Genomic DNA, 22,654 nt, shown 5'->3' with positions numbered 1-22,654 from the left:
GTTAAAAGTAGCTTAAAGCATAAATAATTAAATACAGTAATTACATAAATACAGTTTAAAGCAGTTTAAAGTACTAATGAAACACCTAGTGTACACCTAGTGTTCTATTCAAATAAAGTAAATCAATTAGCTTGTAAATCAATGTCTCCTCATATCTCTTTAAGGAAAAACACATTATTTGATAATTTTGCATTGCAAGCCTTAATTTCTTTGTGCTTTTTCAGGTCCATTTTTCAAATCTCAGAACATGCACTCCTTGGGAAACAAGCCCTTACAACATGGCTGTGATTTGATGAAATTGCTAGGTAACATGAGACTGCAAACACAGACAGCTGAAATGTGAATGTGTCAACCCAATGGGAGACCTGAATTGGTGTGTAATCAGTGTAGTGTCACGGACACCTCTATGGGTAAAGACCAGTGTTCTGCCAATCCAACACCTAGCAGTACTAATTCATTCATTCCCGTTCATTACCTCAAAATGAAAGCCTCTGACAAATTTCTAAATTCCTAATTTGATGTTATTTATAACGTCCCTACATCTTGCTGTTACCTGTCCTGACCATAGTCAGCTTCAGGGAAGTTTCAACTGACTTAGAAACTCCAGGTTCAGAAGGAGTTGATGCCTTGCCAAATTCCGAGGTAACTAAGTAAAATGTCCATCCATTCTGCATTCTTCCAGTGAAGAGGCAAAGGATGTGAAGCAGATGGTATCCATTTGCTGAATCGTTTGTTTCCACAGTATTCCCGATTTACCAAATGGAATCAATACATTCAAAATGATATGTAGGGGCAATTGGTTCTCTCTACAAAGGCAATATCAAAGCTACTAGACAGTGCCCAACCACAACCAAAAGCTCTTAAAAGCCAGACAACACATTTTCCAACATTCTGTAGTAATACAAGTAGCCTACTGAGATGGAAATTTCTCAATGAAGGAAGTAAATGTAGCCTTCTGGTTTCACAGCTAAATAATGTTATTAATAAAATAGCCACACATACTCCCCCTTAGCTACATCGGGGTCCTAATGCGACTTGACTGGTCTTGTTTTTCTCAACAGTTGGTAATGAAATACAGTAAAACGACCCTCCGTAACTGCAGTTATTAGGAAGGTAAAGCGTAACTTTTATACAATATACTCCTCCTTATTAAATAAAGCAGCAAAAACTAAATATACAGTGCAGTCCGTAAGTTTTGGACTGTGGTACAATTTCTGTTCGTTTGCCTTTGTGCTCCAGCACATGGATTTCAAATAAAAGGGTGAATATGAGGTTAAATTGCAGACAGCTTTAATTTGAGGGTATGTACATCCATATTGGGTGAAAGTAATTGTGTCCCTTTTTATACAGAGTCCCCCCCCCATTTTAGGGGACCAATTGATAGTTGGATAATTAGAAGGGGCTGGTAGGCAAAGGACGACCTCTACAGTTGATGACTGAAGAATATTTACCGTACATGGATATGAATTTTAAAAAACCCCAACAAAGTATAAACTCTTCAGGAGGCAGGAGTGGATGCGTCTTCTCTCCTCAGAAGCCTTCACAAGCCGATCTACTGAGGCTAAACTGTAACATGAAAACCCCTATTTGGCTGCAAACACAGGATGGGTAGGTGGTGCAAGATCCTTGAAAAAGGTCATGTGGACAGATGAGTCAACGATTGACTTGTATCAGAGTGATCACTAAAAGGAACTGCCCAAGAACTAAAGCACTCCCTCATCTGTGAAATATGGTGGTGGGGTATTGGGCATGTATGGCTGCTACAGGTGCTGGCTCACTTGCTTTCATTGATAATGTAGCTGCTAATGGAAGCAGCAGAATGAATTTGAAAGTGTACAGAAGCATCTTATCTGCTCAAGTTCAATCAAATGCCTCCTGTTAAACTGTTATGGTGTTACAGATTTGTTTCAGTTTGTCCTATGTCTCTAACTGTTTTTTCTAATTTCACTGCCTCATAATGGCTTCCTTGACTTTTATTGGCACAGCTAGGGTCTTCTTGTTGATACATGCTAATAACCAAAAGCAATCAAAAGCCGAGAATCGAGACGTAGATGTTGAAAGGTTTCTTATCTGCCCTAAAGAAGTGGTTGAATACACACAAGCTGGTTGGTGCCTTGCACGGCAGCCAATCGCCGTTAGTGTGAGAGTATGTGTGTGAATGGGTGAAGGAGAAGCATCAGTTGTACAGTGCTTTGGATAAAGGAGCTATATGAATGCAGAACATTTACGTGACTAATCAGTAGCAGCTGTCCAATTACTATTGGCCCCAGTTTTTGTTTTTAGATCGCTGAGATCTAAAATTTATTCTACTGCACATAGTAATTCCACTGGCAGGGATGACTGTGGTGATCTGTTGTCCCAACCAATTTAAAATCCTGATTAAATGGCAGTAACATTTTTATACATAACTTCTATATGACAGAAAGTCTGTGACTATAGGTAGAATCAATCTGGTGCACATTGAGATGAAAATTAAGGCGCTAGATCCATTAAGAATTTCACCAACGTAACGTTACATATTATAATTGAAATATAGCTTTTCCAACTAGATAGAAATAACTGGAAATAATATAGCCTACTAGTAGAGTAGTGTGTAGCTAACGTTAACGTTAGTTGTTCTTAACTTTAGATTATTTTAACCACTACATGTGGTGAGTAGATGTAGGCTTACATAACGGTAGGCTTCACATTTGGGATACAAACAGCTTTACTAACTTGATGCTGGAAATAGTGTTTAAGCCATTGTAACTGCATTCAAGATGATGAAGCCAGAGAATAGATAATAAATTCCTCAAAATAAGTTCTGTACTGATGGCTTGCAGAAGTTGAGATGCAGCAATCAAGAGACTACAGTCACAGCCTGCTGTTATTTTATGTGCACATATAGCAATGGATGGTGCAATGCACATTTTATTTTTTTATTATGAGAGTATGAAAATATTTTGGCTTCAATTTGGAATTTGGATTGGGATTTGTTTGTTTATTTTTTTAAAAATCATATGAACATTTGCACACTGTTAAGAATTGCTGGCATAGAGGATAATTCGCAGTGCAGTTATATGATTTCAATGCGCAATGCTCACCTCAGAGTGGATTATCCTGTGTATACCATGGTCATGTAAGGAAGACAGGAAGGTCATATTCTGGATTCAGTCAGCCTGATCTCAGAACCTTTGCAGTTTGACTGATAGACACCTATCAGTCAGGCAGTCTGGGCAGCTGGTCCAGTTTAAGGCTGTTGACCCAAACCTGGAAGGGGTGCAACACCAAGAAACCCACAGGCATGAGAGGTGAGGCTGCTGCTAGCATGCCCATTCAGCGTAAGTATGTTTCCAAGGTCAGCTCCCTGACTCCTCAGAAACGAGCCCACTGAGGAGGAGTAGAAATCTTCTAGGTATATGGCGATGAATGTTACTTCCTGGCCGGGCAGTTGACTGTAAGGCCATTGTTGTCAGATGGGCCTCTATTATGTGGCCGGTGGCCGGTGTTCCTGGATTGAAACGTGGGGACTGGACATGGTTCCACTGTCACTGGTAATATCTATTGTACAATATAGGTGCAGGCTGGCAGATTGGAAACACTCCTCGGACATAGTAATAGTGAAGGGAGTTTGCAGTTGAGAAAGTGTACCAGGAATGGTTTAGCAACATTCACATTAATAAAATGATCAGCAGCACAATTCAGTAATTATCGGACAGTGCAGTTCCAGCACGGGCTGACAGAGCGAAAGCACTCCTATGGCCGCAAGATAGCAAGGTCTTAAAACTGAGGGCCAAAAAAAAAAAGGAAACCAGGAACAGTTGGTTAATTAACAATAATGGTAAGATCATATCAAGAGTAGGATTCCACTGTGGGCTAATAGAGTGTCTAGGGTGTCTTATCTCAGCCTCTTGAGGGAGAATGCAATTGCAGCTCCAGTATTATTATTATTTTTTATTTACTAGGGACAGTGCACATTAAACAGTGTGCCGGAGTTAGCTAGTGAGCTCATTTTCATATGTAGTCCCTGGGCAGGTTATTACAAATTAGTGGCCTAATGTTATCAATACTATGCTTCAGCAAGCACTACAGTACAACATGATACAATACAATACAATACATAAATACATTACAAAAGTAACATATAGTGTATGTAAAAACAATGAGAGTATGTGGAGGCAGCACCAGAGATGAGGTAGTATGATTATTCATGATTGCATGCTTGGTTTGCTTTAAGCCATCTTGTAAGTTTGTTTAATGGTAAGGTAATTAGTGCTCTCTCTGAATTCAATACGAAGACTATTCCATCCAGTAGTGGGTTGCTCTCACTGAGAGGACTGTTTGTCCAAACTTGCTAAGTCTGTATCGTACAACACAGTCCCCTCTGGTAGTTGCCCTTGTTGCCCTGCCACTACTGCTTGTGCATTATGAACTGACTCAGTGGGGGAGGTGGAAGAATCTGCAAAAGTATCAAAATTAAATACATTAATAAATTGTACTTTGGTAATATATTGGAATGGTGATAGCTATTGGCCTTTCGGGCGAGTGTTTGTATGTCTATTTGTAAAGGGATTGTTTTCAGAGCTTGTATAACAGGATGTTATGTGGGAGAAGATCATTGCATGCATAAAGAGCTTGGCTGCTTCTGTAGTTGTGGTAGCTGTGGTCTTATAAGCTTAATGTTAGCCAGGTGGATTAGATTGTATTGGCCACCTTTTTAACATGCTTTTCAAACGAAGAATGATTCCAAGGTATTTAAAATCAGACACCACCTTGAGCTTTTCTCCTTTAACAAAAACCTCAGGTTGGTGAGTCTCTGTGGGTTTCCGTGAGAAAAACATAGTTTTATTTGTGTTCAAGAAAGTGGTTTGTGCAAAAAACAAATTACATTGGGTGCAGAGGGGTATGGCATTGTCATGTTCAAGTGAGCTGCTTCTCGCCTCGCCTTGAAAATGTCCTTGCTGAATTGATAGATTAATCAGATGAGCAATGGGCCAGACTAGGGCATCCTTTTGTGATTCTAAAAACGCGATATCCAAACCATAAGCATCCTTTGCTTTTGTAGGGCATTTTACATAAGTGTGCCTCTCTGCAGGCTGACAGGGTCAGCAAGGTTTGATGAAATACAAGACTATTGCTTTCATCATTGTGCTGCCTCTGGCAATTCTGCCACCTCAGTGGAATGCTTCCAGAACTGATGAGTTGAAATAGCACCGTATAAACCATGGGTTTTCCACATACAGTGTTTGGTGTCTTTAGCTAGCTAATGTTGTGGGAAATAGTTTGGCGACATTGGTGGTATAGTACACTGGTTGCTGAATACAGATCTTGTAGGAATAAACCACAGGTAATGCAAGTTACTTGTGAGTCAGCATCCAGCTGTGATACAAAGGTTAACCAGGTTTGTTAGACCTACAGAGATAACATCAGCAGGGCCATTGTTGTTACCCGCCGTCTTCTGACTCTTTATTTGATGATTTGTTGTTTTTCCTGTAAACCCTGGGTATATAGAGGGAAACGGGAATGGTTCGAGGAGACTCGCTAATACGACCTCCTGCACACCATTTGCGAAGAGCCATTCATATTACACGTTTTAATTCTTGTCTAACACATTGTCATTCTATTTCTGCAATGCACATTAACAGACACAGGCAACCTAGGATACCTGCACTCAGCTACACACCAGTTCAGTCACAAGATACTGCAGTTTCAAAGTTAATCATTTCTTTTATTTTATTTTTTTCTGGTGGTAGTGTGTTGTTTTGATGATACTTTCAAACAAATTTTCCTTACCAGTAATGTGACATTATTGTCAGACAAACCAGTTGGTAGGTTATGGGATTTTGTTATCTTCTCATGTCTGTTCGTAAACCTCAGCTCAATGTGCATCTGGGATGAATTAGTTACTCTTAGTTAGTCCTTGCACCATTAAAAGCAGCCATGGGATAAAATGTATTTAGCCATGTTTCTGAGATGGCTAGAAAAATCCAGGTTAGAGTCAGTCAGTAAATTTTTCTGTTGATTGCTCTTTGAGACAATGCTGTGAATATTGAAATGTCCGTCTAATGATCCCTTTGGTTCGGAACATGGATCCCATGGATTACAGCTGCCTCGCTCAATCCCATGTTCACGAGCCTGCTCCTAACAGGGGCCAAGCCGTGAGGCGCAGCCTGCTTGGGTGGGGATGAAAAATGGTCCCCGCCCCTGTGGCAGGAGGTCCCGGCGCTGGGGAAGTCGCCATGGGACGCCGGTCAGCAGCAGGGCTACATCGGCCATCCACTGTTTGTGCGGCCAATCTGGCGTGATCAAAATCAGGGGTTTCTTCTCCTCTCTCGCTTTGGCTAGTACCTGTGGTATCAGACCAAAGGGAGGGAAGGCATAAGGGAGGGAAGGCATAAAGGAGGCCCTTGGGCCAGCGATGGGCTAGCGCGTCCACTCCCAGTGGGGGCGAGCCGGTTGCTGTCATCGCAAACCATACTTTGTTGTCGCTTCTGATTAGAACGTGTCTGCCCCGAAGAAGGGGTTCGAAACGTTGTAATGCAAGCCACACTGCTGTGATCTCCAGCACATTGATATGAGGCAGAGGAGGGTTCCACAACCCGCTCGCCATCATTCCATTGCAGACACCCCTTGGTGGAGGCGTCTGTGTATACAGGGACATGAGTGGAGATAGCGCCCATCGGAACACCGACACTCAGCATTCGCCCATTTCGCCAGTGCAAGAGTGCTCTCACAACCGACTGCGGAATGCGAAACAGCTTTGCGCGGTCTCTCATTGGATCGAAATGCATTCACTTGAGCCAGAATTGCTTCGCTTGAATTGCTGGCTCGGGGTGAAAACACTCTTGTAGCGATTGATGGTGAATCCTTCGATGTGGGTTATCAGCATCTCTGTGTGTTTCGCAGCCAACTCCCTGGAAGGGGCTAACACAAGCCAGTCGTCCAGATACGTTAAACCACGTATGCCCTGTTGTCACAACGGGGCGATAGCTGCCCGCGCCACCATTTCGAAGGTGCGGAGTGCCAGGGACAGACCGAATGGGAGTTTGGTAAATTCGTAGGTAGAAGGTACTGCCAATGGCGCTGTAAAATGTTCACATGGAAGTAAGCGTCTTTTAAATCGACGTGCGTGAACCAGTCCCTTTGGCTGATTGAGCTCATTACGCGCTTGAGCGTTAGCATCTGAAAACGTTGTTTCACCAAATGACGGTTCAGTGCTTGCAGGTCCAGTATTGGTCTCACACCGCCGTCTTTCTTTGGAACGAGGATCGATAAAGGGATCGCGCTTTTTGCCAAGAGAGTCTCTATCTCTTGGGAAAGTGCGCTGTTTAGATGCGGGGGCATATTCGTTTCCCTTACTCCTACAAAAGGAGGAGGGGGGACAGCGAACTGTAACGCGTAGCCCGCTCTGATTACAGTACTGAGCCATGGCGTCAGCTTGCACTTCCGAGTCCAAGCACAAAGGTTGAACGCGGACCTGGTTGAAAGCAGTGCAGACTGTACCGCGGGCTTCTGAATTTGCAGAAGCCCGGCTCTTAAGTGGGGGCGGGGTCGAATTCGAGCCAGCGACCTGGTGTTTATCTGGGATAGGCCGACGTAGAGTCCTAGCCGGCTTCGATTCTGAGCCGGTGAGGACTCCAATACTGCCTGAATGTCGGGGGGAAAAGGCCCCTTTTGACTGGGAAATCATCAAGGGCTGATGCCAGCTTTGAGGCAGAGGGCAAGGGAAATGTTTGTGTAACAATAGGGGGAGTGTGCTTTGTGACTGTAAGGGCGAAACTCGCTCCCGAGTAGGCGCTAGTAAAGTCTGTGATACAGGAGGGGTGTCCGGTCCACTCGACCGGATAGCCTCTATGACTCTCTCCCGCCGAAATTCAGGAACGCCTCTGGGCTTTTGATTGAGGCGGGTGGGCCCTGGGTGCAGCAGGGTTGAACGGCTTCGTCCAAGCCTTGCCGCTAGCAATAGCCGTAGCGTCTCTACGGCCACCTGGCTGCTCCTCAGTTGAGCGCCGGGATGACGACACAGGAGTGCGGCGAGTCTTAGACCATGAACGGCGATCCTGGCGTCTTGCATCTGAAGCAAGAGGCAGGTGCTTCTGCAGAGTGGGTCTCTCCTCATCCAGTCGTTTAAACCTCGCTATCGCTTCGGTCACCACTGGATGAAAGAGACCGTCGAGAGAGACTGGGGCATCAAGGAGGGGGATGCTACACTCCAGCCCATAATCCGTCCAAAATCCTGTGCCAACACCTGGGTGAGGTGCAGGATTGCGCCCATGTTCTTCCTCAGCTCGGCAGAAACATCATCTGCGAGGGAGGAAGTAAGGGACTCGATTAAGTTTGTCTGTGCTATCGCTAGGATAGCAAGATTGTTTGTTGCATCGGCGCCTTGGGAACCGCAGATAAACGAATGTTCAGACAAGGCAGCTGATATCTGCCCAGACCGAGTGGGAAGGTTAGGCTTCCTTGCGCTCCACCTTGCTGTGTGGGCGAGGAGATGAGTAGCCAAGGAATCTTCGAGTCGCGGAACCCCTTCCGTCTGAAGCTTTTGTCGGCCCAACACCACCGTGAAAGGCGAAAAAGACACTACCGGGGCTTTCGTAGAGAAAGGCTTGTCCCAGGTAAGCTGCACGTAGTGCTGTACAGACGGGCAGACGGGGGTCGGTTGCACACTGTGCCTCGATGTGTCGCGCCTGTACACTGGAGCCACCAGCTGGTTTACAGGCGCTGCAGGAGGAGGGGGCCAGGGGAGCTCCGCTCTGGTCGCCGCCGCTTTCATCACGACCAGAAAGTCTTTCAACAGGGAGGGGTGGTGCTCTAACTCACCCGTCGCCGTTGGGATAGCGACAGAGCCGGAAGGCTCCAAATTGTCGTCTGGAAGCATCTCCTGATCGCTAGTGTGAAGAAGGAGGTCGTCATCCTCGTCCCCAGAGCTGTTAGCGAGGGTTAGGAGCGCCTCTTCCAGATGGTGTCAGACGGAACCCTGCCATCACGCAGGTTCGGTCTGTCCTCCTGACAGTGCATGGCAAAAGGCTAGCGAGGGCCTTTGAGTCGGGAAAAAAAGCTCCTTCCTCACAGCGGCGCGTTTCTGCTCGCAGACGAAGAACTTTGGCGTGGTAGAAACGTAAGTCTCCAGCTAGGTTGCTAACCTTGCGCTGAAAATTTTAGAAGAAAGAACGACGGCCTGCGATGTCCCTTATATAGCCACCGTATGTAAATTTGGTCGCTAAAGCGCATCTTTGCCCTGATTGGCCATCAAGATGGCGTTGCGTAGATCGTTTTCAGTCTCGAGATTGGATAAAATCCAATTCCCATAGAGCTTAAAGTGAAGCTAATAAAGAAATAGAACCACCGTTAATAGTAGTAGTGGTATTTCTGCATGAGAAATACTTTACTTGTAGTAGTGTAATCAAAAAACAACAGACCCAACTGTCATGACATGCATGCTGCTTGTTATGAGTAATTGACTCATTCATTGAAAGGGGCGCGTTCAAAATAGCAGCGTGGAGTTTAATTTCGAGAATTCATTCATTCTGTGATAAAACAGGTACCATTAATTGTGGGAAGCAAATGTTTCACACATTGTTATAAAATATATTTCCTTCTGAATTGCTAAGTAAAATGGGCTGTTCCAAACATTTTTCGGAGGAACAATGTCATTTGATTAAGAAGTTGATTATAGAAGGGAAAACGTATAAAGAAGTGCAGCAAATTATAGCATGCTCAGCTAAACTGATCTCAAATACTTTAAAATGGCGACAAAAACCCAAAACAAGCGGAAGAAAACAAGCAACTACTGTTAAAATGGATCGGAGAATAGTTTCAGCAAAAGATTCAGCCATTCATCAGCTCCAGAAAGATCAAAGATGATCTACAATTACCTGTAAGTGCTGTTACAGTCAGAAGATGTTTGATCGAAGCTAAGCTATCAGCAAGAAGCCCCCGTGAAGCACCATTATTGAAAAAAGGTCGTGTGCAGAATCGGTTAGAATTTTCCAAGGAACATATTGATTGGCCCCAAAGAGAAATGACGTAACATTCTGTGGACTGATGAGAATAAAATTGTTCTTTTCAAGTTCAAGTTCATCCACTTTAAGCACTCATCAAGTTCATCCTCTATTGTCACACAATTTATTCTGTTCAAGATGAATGTCCACATATCTGGGCTATTAACAACTGAAGCCATCTATTAATAAAATAAATCTGCCATCTATAGGCTACCATCTATGTCACTACTGCTGTTTTCAGCTACAGATTTATAAAAAAATAATGTATTCTTGAATAAGTTGGCCACCTAGTCTATGTTCACTCATACTGAATGTAGAGTTGTTTCGATACTGATACCAATGCCTCCGATACAGCCCAAAATGCTGGATCGGGTATGGGAGAGTAAGCGACTGTACGCATCGATCCGATACCACGTAATTCATCAAGTGATGATAGCGTTATCATTATGCTACTCAAACAAACAACAACGAGCGCGGTGCAATGTTAAGCCTGATTTTTTTATCTACGCAGAGGCTACTGTGTAGTAAAAATTTGGCTATATTTTACACTGGAAAAGCCCACCAGTAAAACTGCAATATGCACAGTATGCAAGGCTTTAGTTTCAATTTCAAGACCAGCAATCTTCTAAAGCATTTGAAGGCGTATCACGCGAAATTGCACGATGAGTTCACCAAGGCCAAAGGGCAACTGAGTTGTAAACGTTTACAAAAAATTGTTAACCGGTAACTTCTTTTTTTTTTTAAGCTGAAATGGTAAGCTCAGTTTAAAATATATGCGCGTTCACCACTGTATTATTGCGGTTTATATTCTAAACAATCAACAAGCTCCAGTAGTTCTAGGAAGCAATCTGGCCATTTCAGGGGGTTTAAAATGCAAGCACCACAGTGAATGTAATGCTACGGTGTTATAGTTATTTAAGAATTTATGTAGCTATTGGTTTATGAACAGAAGATCCATGTTTATTCGTAAACACGCAAATTTGTGGGGTATTGTTAAAAAACTGGCTAGCAAGAGCTCAATGCCGTCGGCACACGGTAGTTTTTTAACAGTATTATAAATCTGCAGATTTTTTTAAATTCCAATGAAATGATATGCGAAACACATTGTTTAGAGCAGTCGCTGACTGGCCAGCTGGAGGACTGGTGGGCTGCTCACTTTATGGGCTGGTGGCCAGGGCCACAAAACTTTGAGTGGCCTATTTCATAAATAGGATAAGAGTCTCCAATTTGGGAAAGTTACAAATAGAGAAGGCACAGGAAATCAGCACCAGGGTCATTGAGAAATAATTGATGAGACACAAGAATCTCCAGTTTACAGCATAAACTGGGCCTAATTGCAGGAAATTTGTCTACTGATGTGATCAGTCAGTGTTTAATATGTAAAAACCCATTGACATTCTGTAAGGCTCAGGTTACTTGATAAAAAATGGGTGATTACATATCACCAGATCTCGATAGCCCTCACTTTTTCCCTGTGCAGTCACCAAATTCCAGTTCATATTTGAGTTATTGAAGTCTCCCACGATAATATTCTCACCTCTCTGACAAGCTTGTTTTATATTTTTTTATATAACACACTCCTATGTTAAGGCCCTCTTCCTGTCCTATTTAAACACGGAAATCTGTACTCTCGATTTTGCAAACCGTGCGCAGTTTGCAAAACTGTGGGTACAGATCGCAAGTACAGATTTTCACATGTACATACAGTACTGTGCAAAAGTTTTAGGCCGGTGTGAAAAAATGCTGCAAAGTAAGAATGCTTGTTAATAGTTTATTTTTATAAATTAAATGAAATGCATAGTGAGTCAAAAATCTAAATCAAATCATTATTTGGTGTGACCACCAGCATCAATCCTTCTAGGTACACTTGCACAAAGTCAGGGATTTTGTTGGCATATAGTTAGGTGTGTGATTAAACAATTATACCTAACAGGAGCTAATGATCATCAATTTAATATGTAGGTTGAAACACAATCATTAACTGAAACAGAGGTGTAGGAGGGTTAAACCTGGGTGAGGAACAGCCAAACTCTGCTTCCAAGGTGAGTTTGCTGAAGACAGTTTAATGTCATACACCATGGCAAGACTGAGCACAGCAACAAGACACAAGGTAGTTATACTGCATCAGCAAGGTCTCTCCCAGGCAAAAATTTCAAGCAGACAGGGGTTTCCAGATGTGCTGTCCAAGCATTGTTGAAGAAGCACAAAGAAACTGCCAATGTTGAGGACCTTAGACATAGTGGTCGGCCAAGGAAAGACACATCATACTTACTTCCCTTCGCAATCAGAAGATGTCCAGCAGTGCCATCAGCTTAGAATTGGCAGAAACCAGTGGGACCCAGGTACCTCTACTGTGCGGAGAAGGTCTGAAGTGGTCTTCATGGAAGAATTGCAGCCAAAAAGCTGGAGAGCAGTACAAGAATGAGTGTCTGCAGGCAACAGTGAAGCATGGTAGAGGTTCCTTGTAAGTTTGCGGCTGCATTTCTGCAAATGGAGTTGTGGATTAATGGTCTCCTCAATGCTAAGAAGTGCCCCAAAATTAATTCTGCAGCAAGACAACGACCCCAAACATACAGCCAATGTTATTAAGAACCATCTTCAGCGTAAAGAAGAAAAAGATGTCCTGGAAGTGGTGGTATGGCCCCCACAGAGTCCTGATCTCAACATCATCGAGTCTGTCTGGGATTAGATAAAGAAACAGAAGCATTTGAGGCTGCCTAAATCCACAGAAGAACTGTGGCTAGTTCTCCAAGATGTTTGGAACAACCTACCTGCCAAGTTCCTTCAAAAACTGTGTGCAAGTATACCTAGAAGAATTGATGCTGTTTTGAAGGCAAAGGGTGGTCGCACCAAATATTGATTTGATTTAGATTTTTCTTCTGTTCATTCACTTCTTCTGTTCATGCATTTTGTTAATTGATAAAAAATAAACTATTAACATTTCTAATTTTGAAAGCATTCTTATTTCAGGATTTTTCCACACCTGCCTAAAACGTTTGCACAGTACTGTATGTATGTATTTTTTCACCTAGGGTGATGAGGGGTGCTCTGTAGGAACTGATGGAATTACATAATATTCTTTAGACTGAAATGAACTAAATTACTAATTGTACAATTTTATTGACAATTTCACTTTTATCTTATTTACAATAATTGCTAATAATAAGGAATTATTTTGAGATTTGAGATTACTTAATAAAAAACATTTAAACATGAGAGGAAATGTATTCTAATAGAAGTGTATAGTTTCCCCATATGTATTTACATAACAGGTAATCTCAGTGTTGTTTATTATATGCAACCTTTTTTTATTAAGGGTGCCAATAATTCTGGAGCCCACTGTACATTCAGCTAAATATTCTTTTGGGGTTTGAATTCAATCATAATGCATTTTATCAGTACTTCCCATAAGATTTTGTACTGTACATTTTAACAGTTAACAGCATCAGTCTGGAAATGAAAGTTAGTGTATCAATTATCACATTTAAACAGCAATAGCAATAACAATTTTTCAACTTCGCTAAACAATTTAATTCACACATTTGAAGCATATCTGCTCTAAAATGTATGTATTTATGTATCTCGCTATACACCATGTCTCTTGGTTCTGTTATCTCTTCCCATGGCTTTTCTTATCACTCTTAAGCTGATGACACCCAACTCTTTATTTCCTTCCCCCCTGACACCCAAGTCACCACACAGATCTCTGCCTGCTTGGCTGATAACTCTGCATGGATGATTTCCCACCACCTGAAGCTCAACCTTGCCAAAACTGAGCTGAGCAAAAGTCCTCTCTGTCAATCGACCTCTCACTGACTGTTGAGGACTTTGTAGTTTCCTCCTCCCGTAAGGCAAAGAATTTTGGGGTGACTCTTGATAACTGCCTCACCCTGGCTCCACAAGTATCCTCCACTGCCAGAACCTGCAGGTTCTTTCTGTATAATAAACGCCGTATCCGTCATCTCCTGACGGAGAAAGCCACCCAGCTCCTAGTCCAGGCACTCGTCATTTCCCGCCTGGATTACTGCAACTCCCTCCTAGCCGGTCTCCCAGCGTGTGCCATCAAGCCCCTCCAGCTGGTCCAGAATGCTGCAAGCCCGCCTGATCACCAGTCAGCCCAGGTCGGCTCATGTCACCCCGCTTCTCATTGGCCTCCACTGGCTTCCTATTGCCACATGCATCCGATTCAAGGCCCTAGTGTTGGCATTTCAGGCTGTGTGTTTAGAACAGCATTTTCCAAGTTATGGATGTGATGCTTTGACTTGTGGAAGAACCTATGCACTTGTAAATCGCTTTGGATTAACACCCACTAGCCTAGAATAGATTTGTATAATTGACGTAAAGTTAGCCTCCATATCACATTCGGGACATAGCTTTGCCAACTTTGTATGTCAGCTGGCTGGCCCTGATGGCCCAGGTCCCACTGCACCGGACTAAAGCCACTGCTTAAAAGTTTGGGAGATTCTATTCTATTCTATTCAGCGTATTTCCTCTCCGGAGCAAACTGCCATCCACTGGTTTTAGTACTAGCACTACTACTACTAAAGCTGATGTTTTACAAATCATCAAATCATATTAGACTGCAGTTTCTGGGCTCATTGCATTGCGTGGCACTCGGTCATCTGCAACGGAGAAGCGGGGTTGAAAATAATGGCGCGTATACATTTTTTCTGTATAAACACTGGAGGGAAGCACAGAAAGAAATTATGCATAGTCTACCTTTAAAGAACCATACTGGTATTTTAGAAAAAAAAATCCCATTCTGCTAGCAATCAAGTAGGGATTAAGGAGTCACGGATGTTCGATTTTCTCAAAGTGCAGAGAAATGTCATCAGTTGGTTAAAAGATCCGTCCTGTATTAAAACATTTTTTGTCAATCGGCATTTTAAAATGCAACTATGGCTACAATAATTTGGACATTGGACAAGTAGGTGGGCTACCATACAGAAATGTATCCGTATCTAAAAAGCTGTTACATGCTTTGCAAATTGTTTTGCAGCAACGTAAAGTAGGCCTAAACAAAATTTGTATTAAATGGGTTAATATAAAAAATGGTCATTTAAATTTCAGAATAGGTGAGCAGATCCTACAGGAAAAGAAAAGGCAACTTATCCCTCCATATCCAATTGGTAATGAATGATAGTCATCGAAAAGGGCGGCCTGTAGCCTAGTGGTTAAGGTAAATGACTGGGACACGCAAGGTCGGTGGTTCTAATCTTGGTATAGCCACAATAAGATCCGCACAGCCGTTGGGCCCTTGAGCAAGGCCCTTAACCCTGCATTGCTCCAGGGGAGGATTGTCTCCTGCTTAGTCTAATCAATTGTACGTTGCTCTGGATAAGACCGTCTGCCAAATGCCAATAATGTAATGTAATGTAATGAAAAGTGACTATTACACTGCTCAAATTGTAGTAAACAGGTGTGAAATCTGTGATACCAGAAAACTGGCCGGCCCCTCTCATATGAATTAAAGAATACCATGTCAAGCAAGTCATTTTCTTTTTTCCTCATGATTGTAGCTGTATGGATATGCTTCTGAATACAAATCACATTCAAGAAATTTGGAAGGAATATATTCATATAAAATGCATTATTTGTGCATTTGCGCCAAGTTCTATATTGGTATTTGGGATTTCGATAGAGTAAATAAGATGCAAATGATATCAAAACAATGAATTGAACAATGAATATCAGGTAAGACAAGCTACTGAAGCTCATAGCAAGATAAGGGTGTCTGGCGAATACTGGTAAGTTGTAAGTTCGAAATGCGAGCAAAGTGCCTCGTTTAGCCTCCCATGCAGCAGCTTTAAGATCACATGCTGGACCCATGGAGCTAAAAATATGAAATATGTTTCTTTGGCTATGGATATTGGTCCGCAGTCGTTGGACAGTAGTTGTATTTGGAAAATAAATGTAAAATCTATAAATTGGAAAATCCAACTACCAGGCTTGCCCCTACACCTCAGGCTTTCGGTGACAATGTAGCAAACATGTAGGTCAGTTACATGGAAGACTAAATGGCACTGGCGGTGCATACCTAAATTAATAATTGTATTATAATTCTAAAATTTCCCTCAGGATGAATAAAGTATCTATCTATCTATCTATCTATCTAAGTATGTTGGCAAACAGTAAGTACAGTTTTTTTTTTTATGTTTTAGGATCCAAATTCCAAAACAATAAACTCATCTTTTGAGCTCTGAAGCATTCGGCTCAACCCTACCTGTCATTATTCATTATGTTATTCTTTGCTGATACATTGAGCAGGGATTTGGGGGGTAAAACTTATCTTGTGATTTTCATATGTGTGTACTCTTCCTCAGAATGACCAGGTGCTCCAGGGTTTCTTAGTGGACAAGGGTGAATTCACCTGCCCCTTGTGTAGGCAGTTTGCCAACAGTGTGCTGCCCTGTCACCCCAGTCGCGGGACAGAGACCGGCACTTGGCATGCCTACAGCACCAAGAACATGGCAGTACTTGTCAAGGAAGTGGAGGACCTGCAGGACCAGCCAGGGGCCTTTCCAGTATGTATACTTTTGCTACAGTGATTTCTGTAAAGTCTGTCACCTTTCTTGTGCCTCCTCGATGATGTATTTGAAGCAGGGGACCAGGGAATTGGCATTCCCCAAAAAAACTGGCAAACTCCAGTGGTTACTGGAGGTATTGCAGCTTATTAAGCCTCTGGTGCCAAAAAAACGAATTTCCTCATTGAAGTCCATTCAAAACTTTGATATTATTTTTTAAATTGCTATGAATTCCTTCCCCTTTGCGCATGCTCGGGTGCCAAAGTACCTGGCCACCTCCATTAATTGGCTTCTCACGCCATTGAGCAGCCAACATTCTTGAAATTACATCACAAACCACACAAGCATCCTTTTGCCTCCTGTGTGTCTTGTGCTGTCCCATGGTTGCCATAGTAATGGCTAGACCTGTCTCACAGAGTGTAGACTCATCTCCCACCTCATTTAGATTTATCCCTCAGATTAAAAGCAAAATCCTGCCTCACTCAAGCAATCTATTTTTCAGACCGAATCCAACCGGACCAAAGAGATGGAGTCTGTGATCAAGGACATAAAAAACACTACCCAAAAGAAGTACATGGACTATGGCAAGAACCCAGGATCACCCGACAATGACTTCCTGTTCATGTATTCTGTGGCCAGGTGAGAGAAGCTGAGCCGGCACCACAGCCATTTGTACAATACAAAAAGTACAGAAGTTCTGTTCGATTTGTTCTCACAGAATTGGGGAAAAAACAGGAATGTTCTGGCAAGCCTCTCAAATAGGCAGGTACAGAGCTCCCCAGAAATCATTCCTGTTCTCATCATCTCAATGTCTTTGTGTTTCTCTACATCCTCTTTCGAGAAGGATGGGTAAAGTAAGTAAAGATGAAAATGTGAAGGTCAATATTTCTATAGTTGCTGCTCGGGTAAGCAGTTGAGTTTTTTCATTTTGCTATAACTTAACTATCACCTCAAAATAGAAAATATATGATAAGTCCTTGTAATGCTGGCTTGCTAAAATTTCAACATAAACATGTCATTTTTTAATAGTAAATCATCTATTCATCTCTGCATGCCCTTTGTAGGACTGGGTGGCACCAGCTGTATGTCAGTTCAAACATAGCCTAAACTCCTACTAAGTTCTCATTCATGCATTGTAAGAGGTGACACCACAGGAATAAGCTAACAATGAACAGTACGTCTGGTGTCATACCTTGCCTACTTATATTGTATATCCAATTATTTTCTTGAAACTTTCTTCTCCCTGATGGTGAATAATGTTTGGCAAACTTAAGAATGACTTGTTTATCTCCTGATCAGCTCGATATCAGCAACCATGAACTGCGCTGAAATTAACATTATAAATCTGGATTATCGCTGTATTTATAATCAATATAGTACACCTGAAATGAGTCAAGGTCACATGATTTATGGTTTATATTAAGGACGGAGAATGATGTTGTAGCATTTATCAAACCTTATGCTTAAAAAATAAAAACATAACTTTTTTTTTTTTTTTTTTTTACTAGGTATTTGTTACAAAAGCTTAATGTTAAGAAAAATATTTTTAATTCAGTGTGCATGTAAATCCAAAGTTATCCTGAAGAACACATTTTGGGATCTACAATACTGTTTCTTGTGGCTTATGTTGGATAAAGGTTTGGCTACTATTCATAGATGTCATATGATGTCACAAGACAGCTGGGCGCCATATTGATGACTTGAAACACTGTTAGTTTAGTTTCTGTCAGTCCGCGCCAGTGGTCGTTGGCTTACTAACTTGTGATATGTAATTTAGCTTAGCTAGCTAGTTGGCTCAGGCTGCCTAGTTACAGTGGTTTTGTGTTTCATTTAGTGGTTTGCCTCTGTGGAAAGAATGTCACTGGCGGGAGCAAATACTTGCAAGATTCCAACAGTAGGGACAGTCGCTTTGCATTTTGGCCAGTAACGGGCGGAGCAGTCATTCGTAGCAAGATTTCACAAAATTAATAGTGGTTTAAGGTTTGCTTTTCACACATCCACCACCAGCTGGCAATTGTAAAGCTGTTAATTGATGAACAAACCATTTGGTAAGATAGGTTAAAGCACATGATCACGTGACAAACCCGCATTGTGTTAATATGTTCTAATAAGGTTATCTGACCAGTCCCAGGAATGCAGTCACATGGTATAGACAACATCCCTCTCCGTGAGCAATCTTCCACAGTATAAATTTGTACAAGGAAGGTATCCATGAATGTACCAAAGTTTTACAGATGACAGTGTCCAAATCTGTGATTTTTTAAGACAGGATTATCTCGAAAATGTACTTTGCTCCATCCAATAAACAACAGTGACAAGTCAGAGTTTCACATCAGGTTCTGACTCAAAAAATTATTTTGTAATCTTCTAATCTTTTGTAGCAGAATACTATGGGTTAAGTTGGGTATTACCCTGAAGTTTACAAGATTTCCATTTTCATTTAAAAATGACTTTTGAATGCTTATAATTATCTGTTTATAAAAGTATACATATTACATTATGAAATATTAAGTGTTTATAGACAAGTTTATATAGTTTAAAGCATTTTTAATCATGAAAAAACTGGTTTAAGCAGGTGGTTTTAATGTTGGGGCTGATCAGTGTCCATGCTGATGCTGCTCTCTCATTCGTGTTCATTTTAAAACTCAGTAGTAGGTCATTATTAAGTCGCTTACTTCACCGTTTGAAAATACACAGCACCATGGAGACGAACAATGTGGGGGTTCCCATACAACGTTGCAGTTTACGTCCCTAAGTTTTTGGACAGTGGTACAGTTTCTGTTCTTTTGCTCTGCACTCCAGCTTGTAGGTTTTGAAATGCCTTAGAACAGAAAGAATTACGTGGCTGGTGGTGCCTGATGGTGAAACCACCACAGGTTTGTCCATTTCATCAAAGTTTTCCATCTTATTTAATGTTAATTTGGCATGAAACTGGCAAAAAATCTTGTGCCTCAGCGTGAACAATCTGATGATGATCTGATGGGCGTCTTCTGATTGGCACTGTGAACATAGCGGCTTTTGCCTTAGAATTAAACCGCCGTTTAGAGGTTTTTGCCAACAAACCGTGTTTTGGAATAGCTTAGGTTTGGGATTTTGTGGTTTTGAAGCACGATTTGTGCATTATCGTATAGTAGGCACTGAGAGCTTTCGCTTGATATTGTTATCTCACATCTCGGGGCGACATTGGCATTAAGAACATATGTACAGCACTTTGGATAAAGGCGCTATATAAATGCCGACCATTTACCATTTGCCATTTATCATGGAAGTGGCGTTGAAATATCCATCCATCCATCCATCCATTATCTTAACCCGCTTATCCTGAACAGGGTCACAGGGGGGCTGGAGCCTATCCCAGCATACATTGGGCGAAAGGCAGCAATACACCCTGGACAGGTCGGCAGTCCATCGCAGGGCACACACACCATTCACTCACACACTCATACCTCTGGGCAATTTAGACTCTCCAATCAGCCTAACCTGCATGTCTTTGGACTGTGGGAGGAAACTGGAGTACCCGGAAGAAACCACGCAGACACGGGGAGAACATGCAAACTCCGCACAGAGAGACCCCGGCCGACGGGGATTCGAACCCAGGACCTCCTTGCTGTGAGGCGGCAGTGCTACCCACTGCACCATCCGTGCCGCCTGCGTTGAAATATTCATAACTTTATTCTGTGTGATAGCTGTCATTTCACAAATGTTCAGAATCATCTTCGCATTATATTGTATATAATGGTTAAAGTTTGTATTGGGGTTGGGAAATCTGATGCTTGATCTGCACCTAAGGGCAAGGTCACCCTGGAGCTGTGTATCAAGGTGCACGCAAACTAATTTAAGAATACATTTAATATCTCTCCAGCCAAACGCTAGAATGCTAGATGGTGCACTCAATGAGCAGGTCTATGGTCGTTAAATAAAGAACACAATGTGACTTTTTTTTTTACATGCTGATACCAAGTGTATGCAGTGGTTTCGGGTTTCATTTTGCAAATAATTCTGTTCTGACAGTAGGGGCAGTCGCCTTGCATTTTGGCTTGTAACTGGCAGCGAAGTCATAATCCATAGTGGTTTAGGGCTTGCTTTTCACAAAAGCTGGGTTTCTGTGAAAGGACACCGCATCAACCTTGTTAGCACTGGCATCTCTTATATAACTTTTAAATCGATCCTATGCTGTTGACTTTTGCTGTTTATGGATGGTGCAACTGAATTTTTTGGTGACGTTGGCCAAATTCAAATGTTTTTGTTTTGATCGTTCTCTGACCAAGTAGCCTACTGTTTAAAAGCTAATTGTATGGGTTAGTGCTATTGGCTTATTGGATTGTTAAGTTCATGAAGTTAACAAACTTTATAATATATTGCTTGTACTGTTACATCCCAGTCCAGCATTAGAAGCGAACATCATCAGCTAACATTGACTAGCTAACTTATGAGCTAATGTTGACAACTTCCACGTTTCTATAACACTACTAGTTCCAAATACATTGTCGGCTATTATGGGCTTTAAATTGCAATCTAGACCAGCTCCATCCTGCCCCACAGGTTTACATTGAGCTAAGTCATAACAGCTCTCTTGTGGCACATAGCAAAGTTGTAAACCGAGAAACTGAGTTGTTTGCTGATACAGAGAGCATTTTTAAATGAGCAACGACTACTGCATTGAGATGGAAAAGTCTCAAGCTTATTTGCATATTGCAGCATATTGTAGATTTCTGTGATAGAATGGAATTGTGCTTACATTCGGTGAACCTTAAAAACTAAATATTGTACAGGAGTTTAGCGTTATGATTCATATTCACTGAAATACGGATGAAGTAAATGGATATTCTTCCTCGGATTTTTGAAAAACCATTCAGTGGGGATACCGCTTCTTCCGCAGTTTGTATTTACACATATACGGTCTCTTGAACTTTCTTTAAAAACCCTCATTTTAAGGGGCCACGGTGGCGCAACAGGCTAAGATGCAGCAGACTTGCAGTTGCAGTTCACTGTACTTGTACGATTCCCGATCCTGCCAAAAGCGAAGTTTGGCCGGCTCACATGAAGCGGCATTGCGGAATTGGCTCGCCGCTCCAGAGGGAGGGTCAGCTGGGTTTGCCGCTACCATCTTCAAAACAATACAACACGTCGGTCCCGAATATGCAAATTGACAAAATGACATGATTGACATCAACATCATCGACTAATCGTCGCAGCCCTTATGACCCACTAGACAGTGAAATGACATAGCCTATATTTGTCTGTGGCTTTCACACATCATCAGTTAATGGAAAAATACTTTGGTGAAAAACATTACTTTCATGGTGCTTCTGTAAAACACAGATTTGTTAACTCTTGCTGGAAGTCACCTGCCACTCACACATAAGAAAAAACTATGATACATAACAGTGCCTTGGTCATAATACTGTCACTTGGTAGACAATATTTGAACTCTCAGTTTTGCAATCAATACAAAAACTGCATTCACTGGCAGCTATGTGGTGCACACTGGTACTTCTGAATTTTCAGCTTGTACAGCTGTAAGCATACCACTGGATAGAGGATAGTAATGTATATTTTTCAACCCTGTCCGTCATGTGGGTTCATGACAACCTGGAGTAGAGTGGTGATATTTGCCACCTGGTGGTGGTTGTGTGAAAGCCAACCCAATGATTATGGGTAATCTTGCTACAAATGACTACTCAGCCAGGCAAAAAAAGAATAGACTGGAACTGGAAATTTCATTCCAGGTGCTACTTAAATTTCAGTAACGATTATTTTAAATCAAGAGGCACTTATATTTCCCCTGAAAAAAAGAGGAAAGGTTTTTGCCAAAAATGCAAATGATAGCTATCTTCAAACCAGAGCTAAGCAATCCTCTATATGTGTCGATTCACCCAGAAATGCAATGTGGCTGCCTCCTGCTGCCGGAATCTCGCTTTTATTTTTTCCCAGCCAGCAGAATTCAAAACAATGACAAATGAAACACGAAACTACTGTCGTGTTTATGCCTTAAGGGACCCCCATCTCTCAGGATGCATCAATCCGCAGTTGCAGCCAAGAAACCGCAAGGCGAAAAAGAACTGCATTCGTGGTATTGATCACTATGGGCAAAGAGGGACGTAACATGGACATTTTACGTCCCTCTTAGTGTATATGTATATTCCT

At 42.0% G+C, this 22,654-nt stretch overlaps 1 protein-coding gene across 6 annotated transcripts in view; it reads left to right on the top strand.

Moving 5' to 3' along the window:
- Positions 1 to 22,654, top strand: part of ubr3 (ubiquitin protein ligase E3 component n-recognin 3) — a 245,906-nt gene that overhangs the window by 165,265 nt on the left and 57,987 nt on the right. For all 6 annotated transcript variants that reach the window (XM_061235075.1, XM_061235076.1, XM_061235073.1 and 3 more), the window contains 2 exons: positions 16,307 to 16,507; positions 17,010 to 17,146. In XM_061235075.1, coding sequence (XP_061091059.1) covers positions 16,307 to 16,507; positions 17,010 to 17,146 — 338 coding nt within the window. The remainder of the gene's footprint in view (positions 1 to 16,306; positions 16,508 to 17,009; positions 17,147 to 22,654) is intronic.

The sequence above is a fragment of the Conger conger genome, chromosome 3, assembly GCF_963514075.1.
Source record: "Conger conger chromosome 3, fConCon1.1, whole genome shotgun sequence".
Taxonomy (NCBI): domain Eukaryota; kingdom Metazoa; phylum Chordata; class Actinopteri; order Anguilliformes; family Congridae; genus Conger; species Conger conger.
This window is presented reverse-complemented; position numbering and strand designations above follow the sequence as displayed.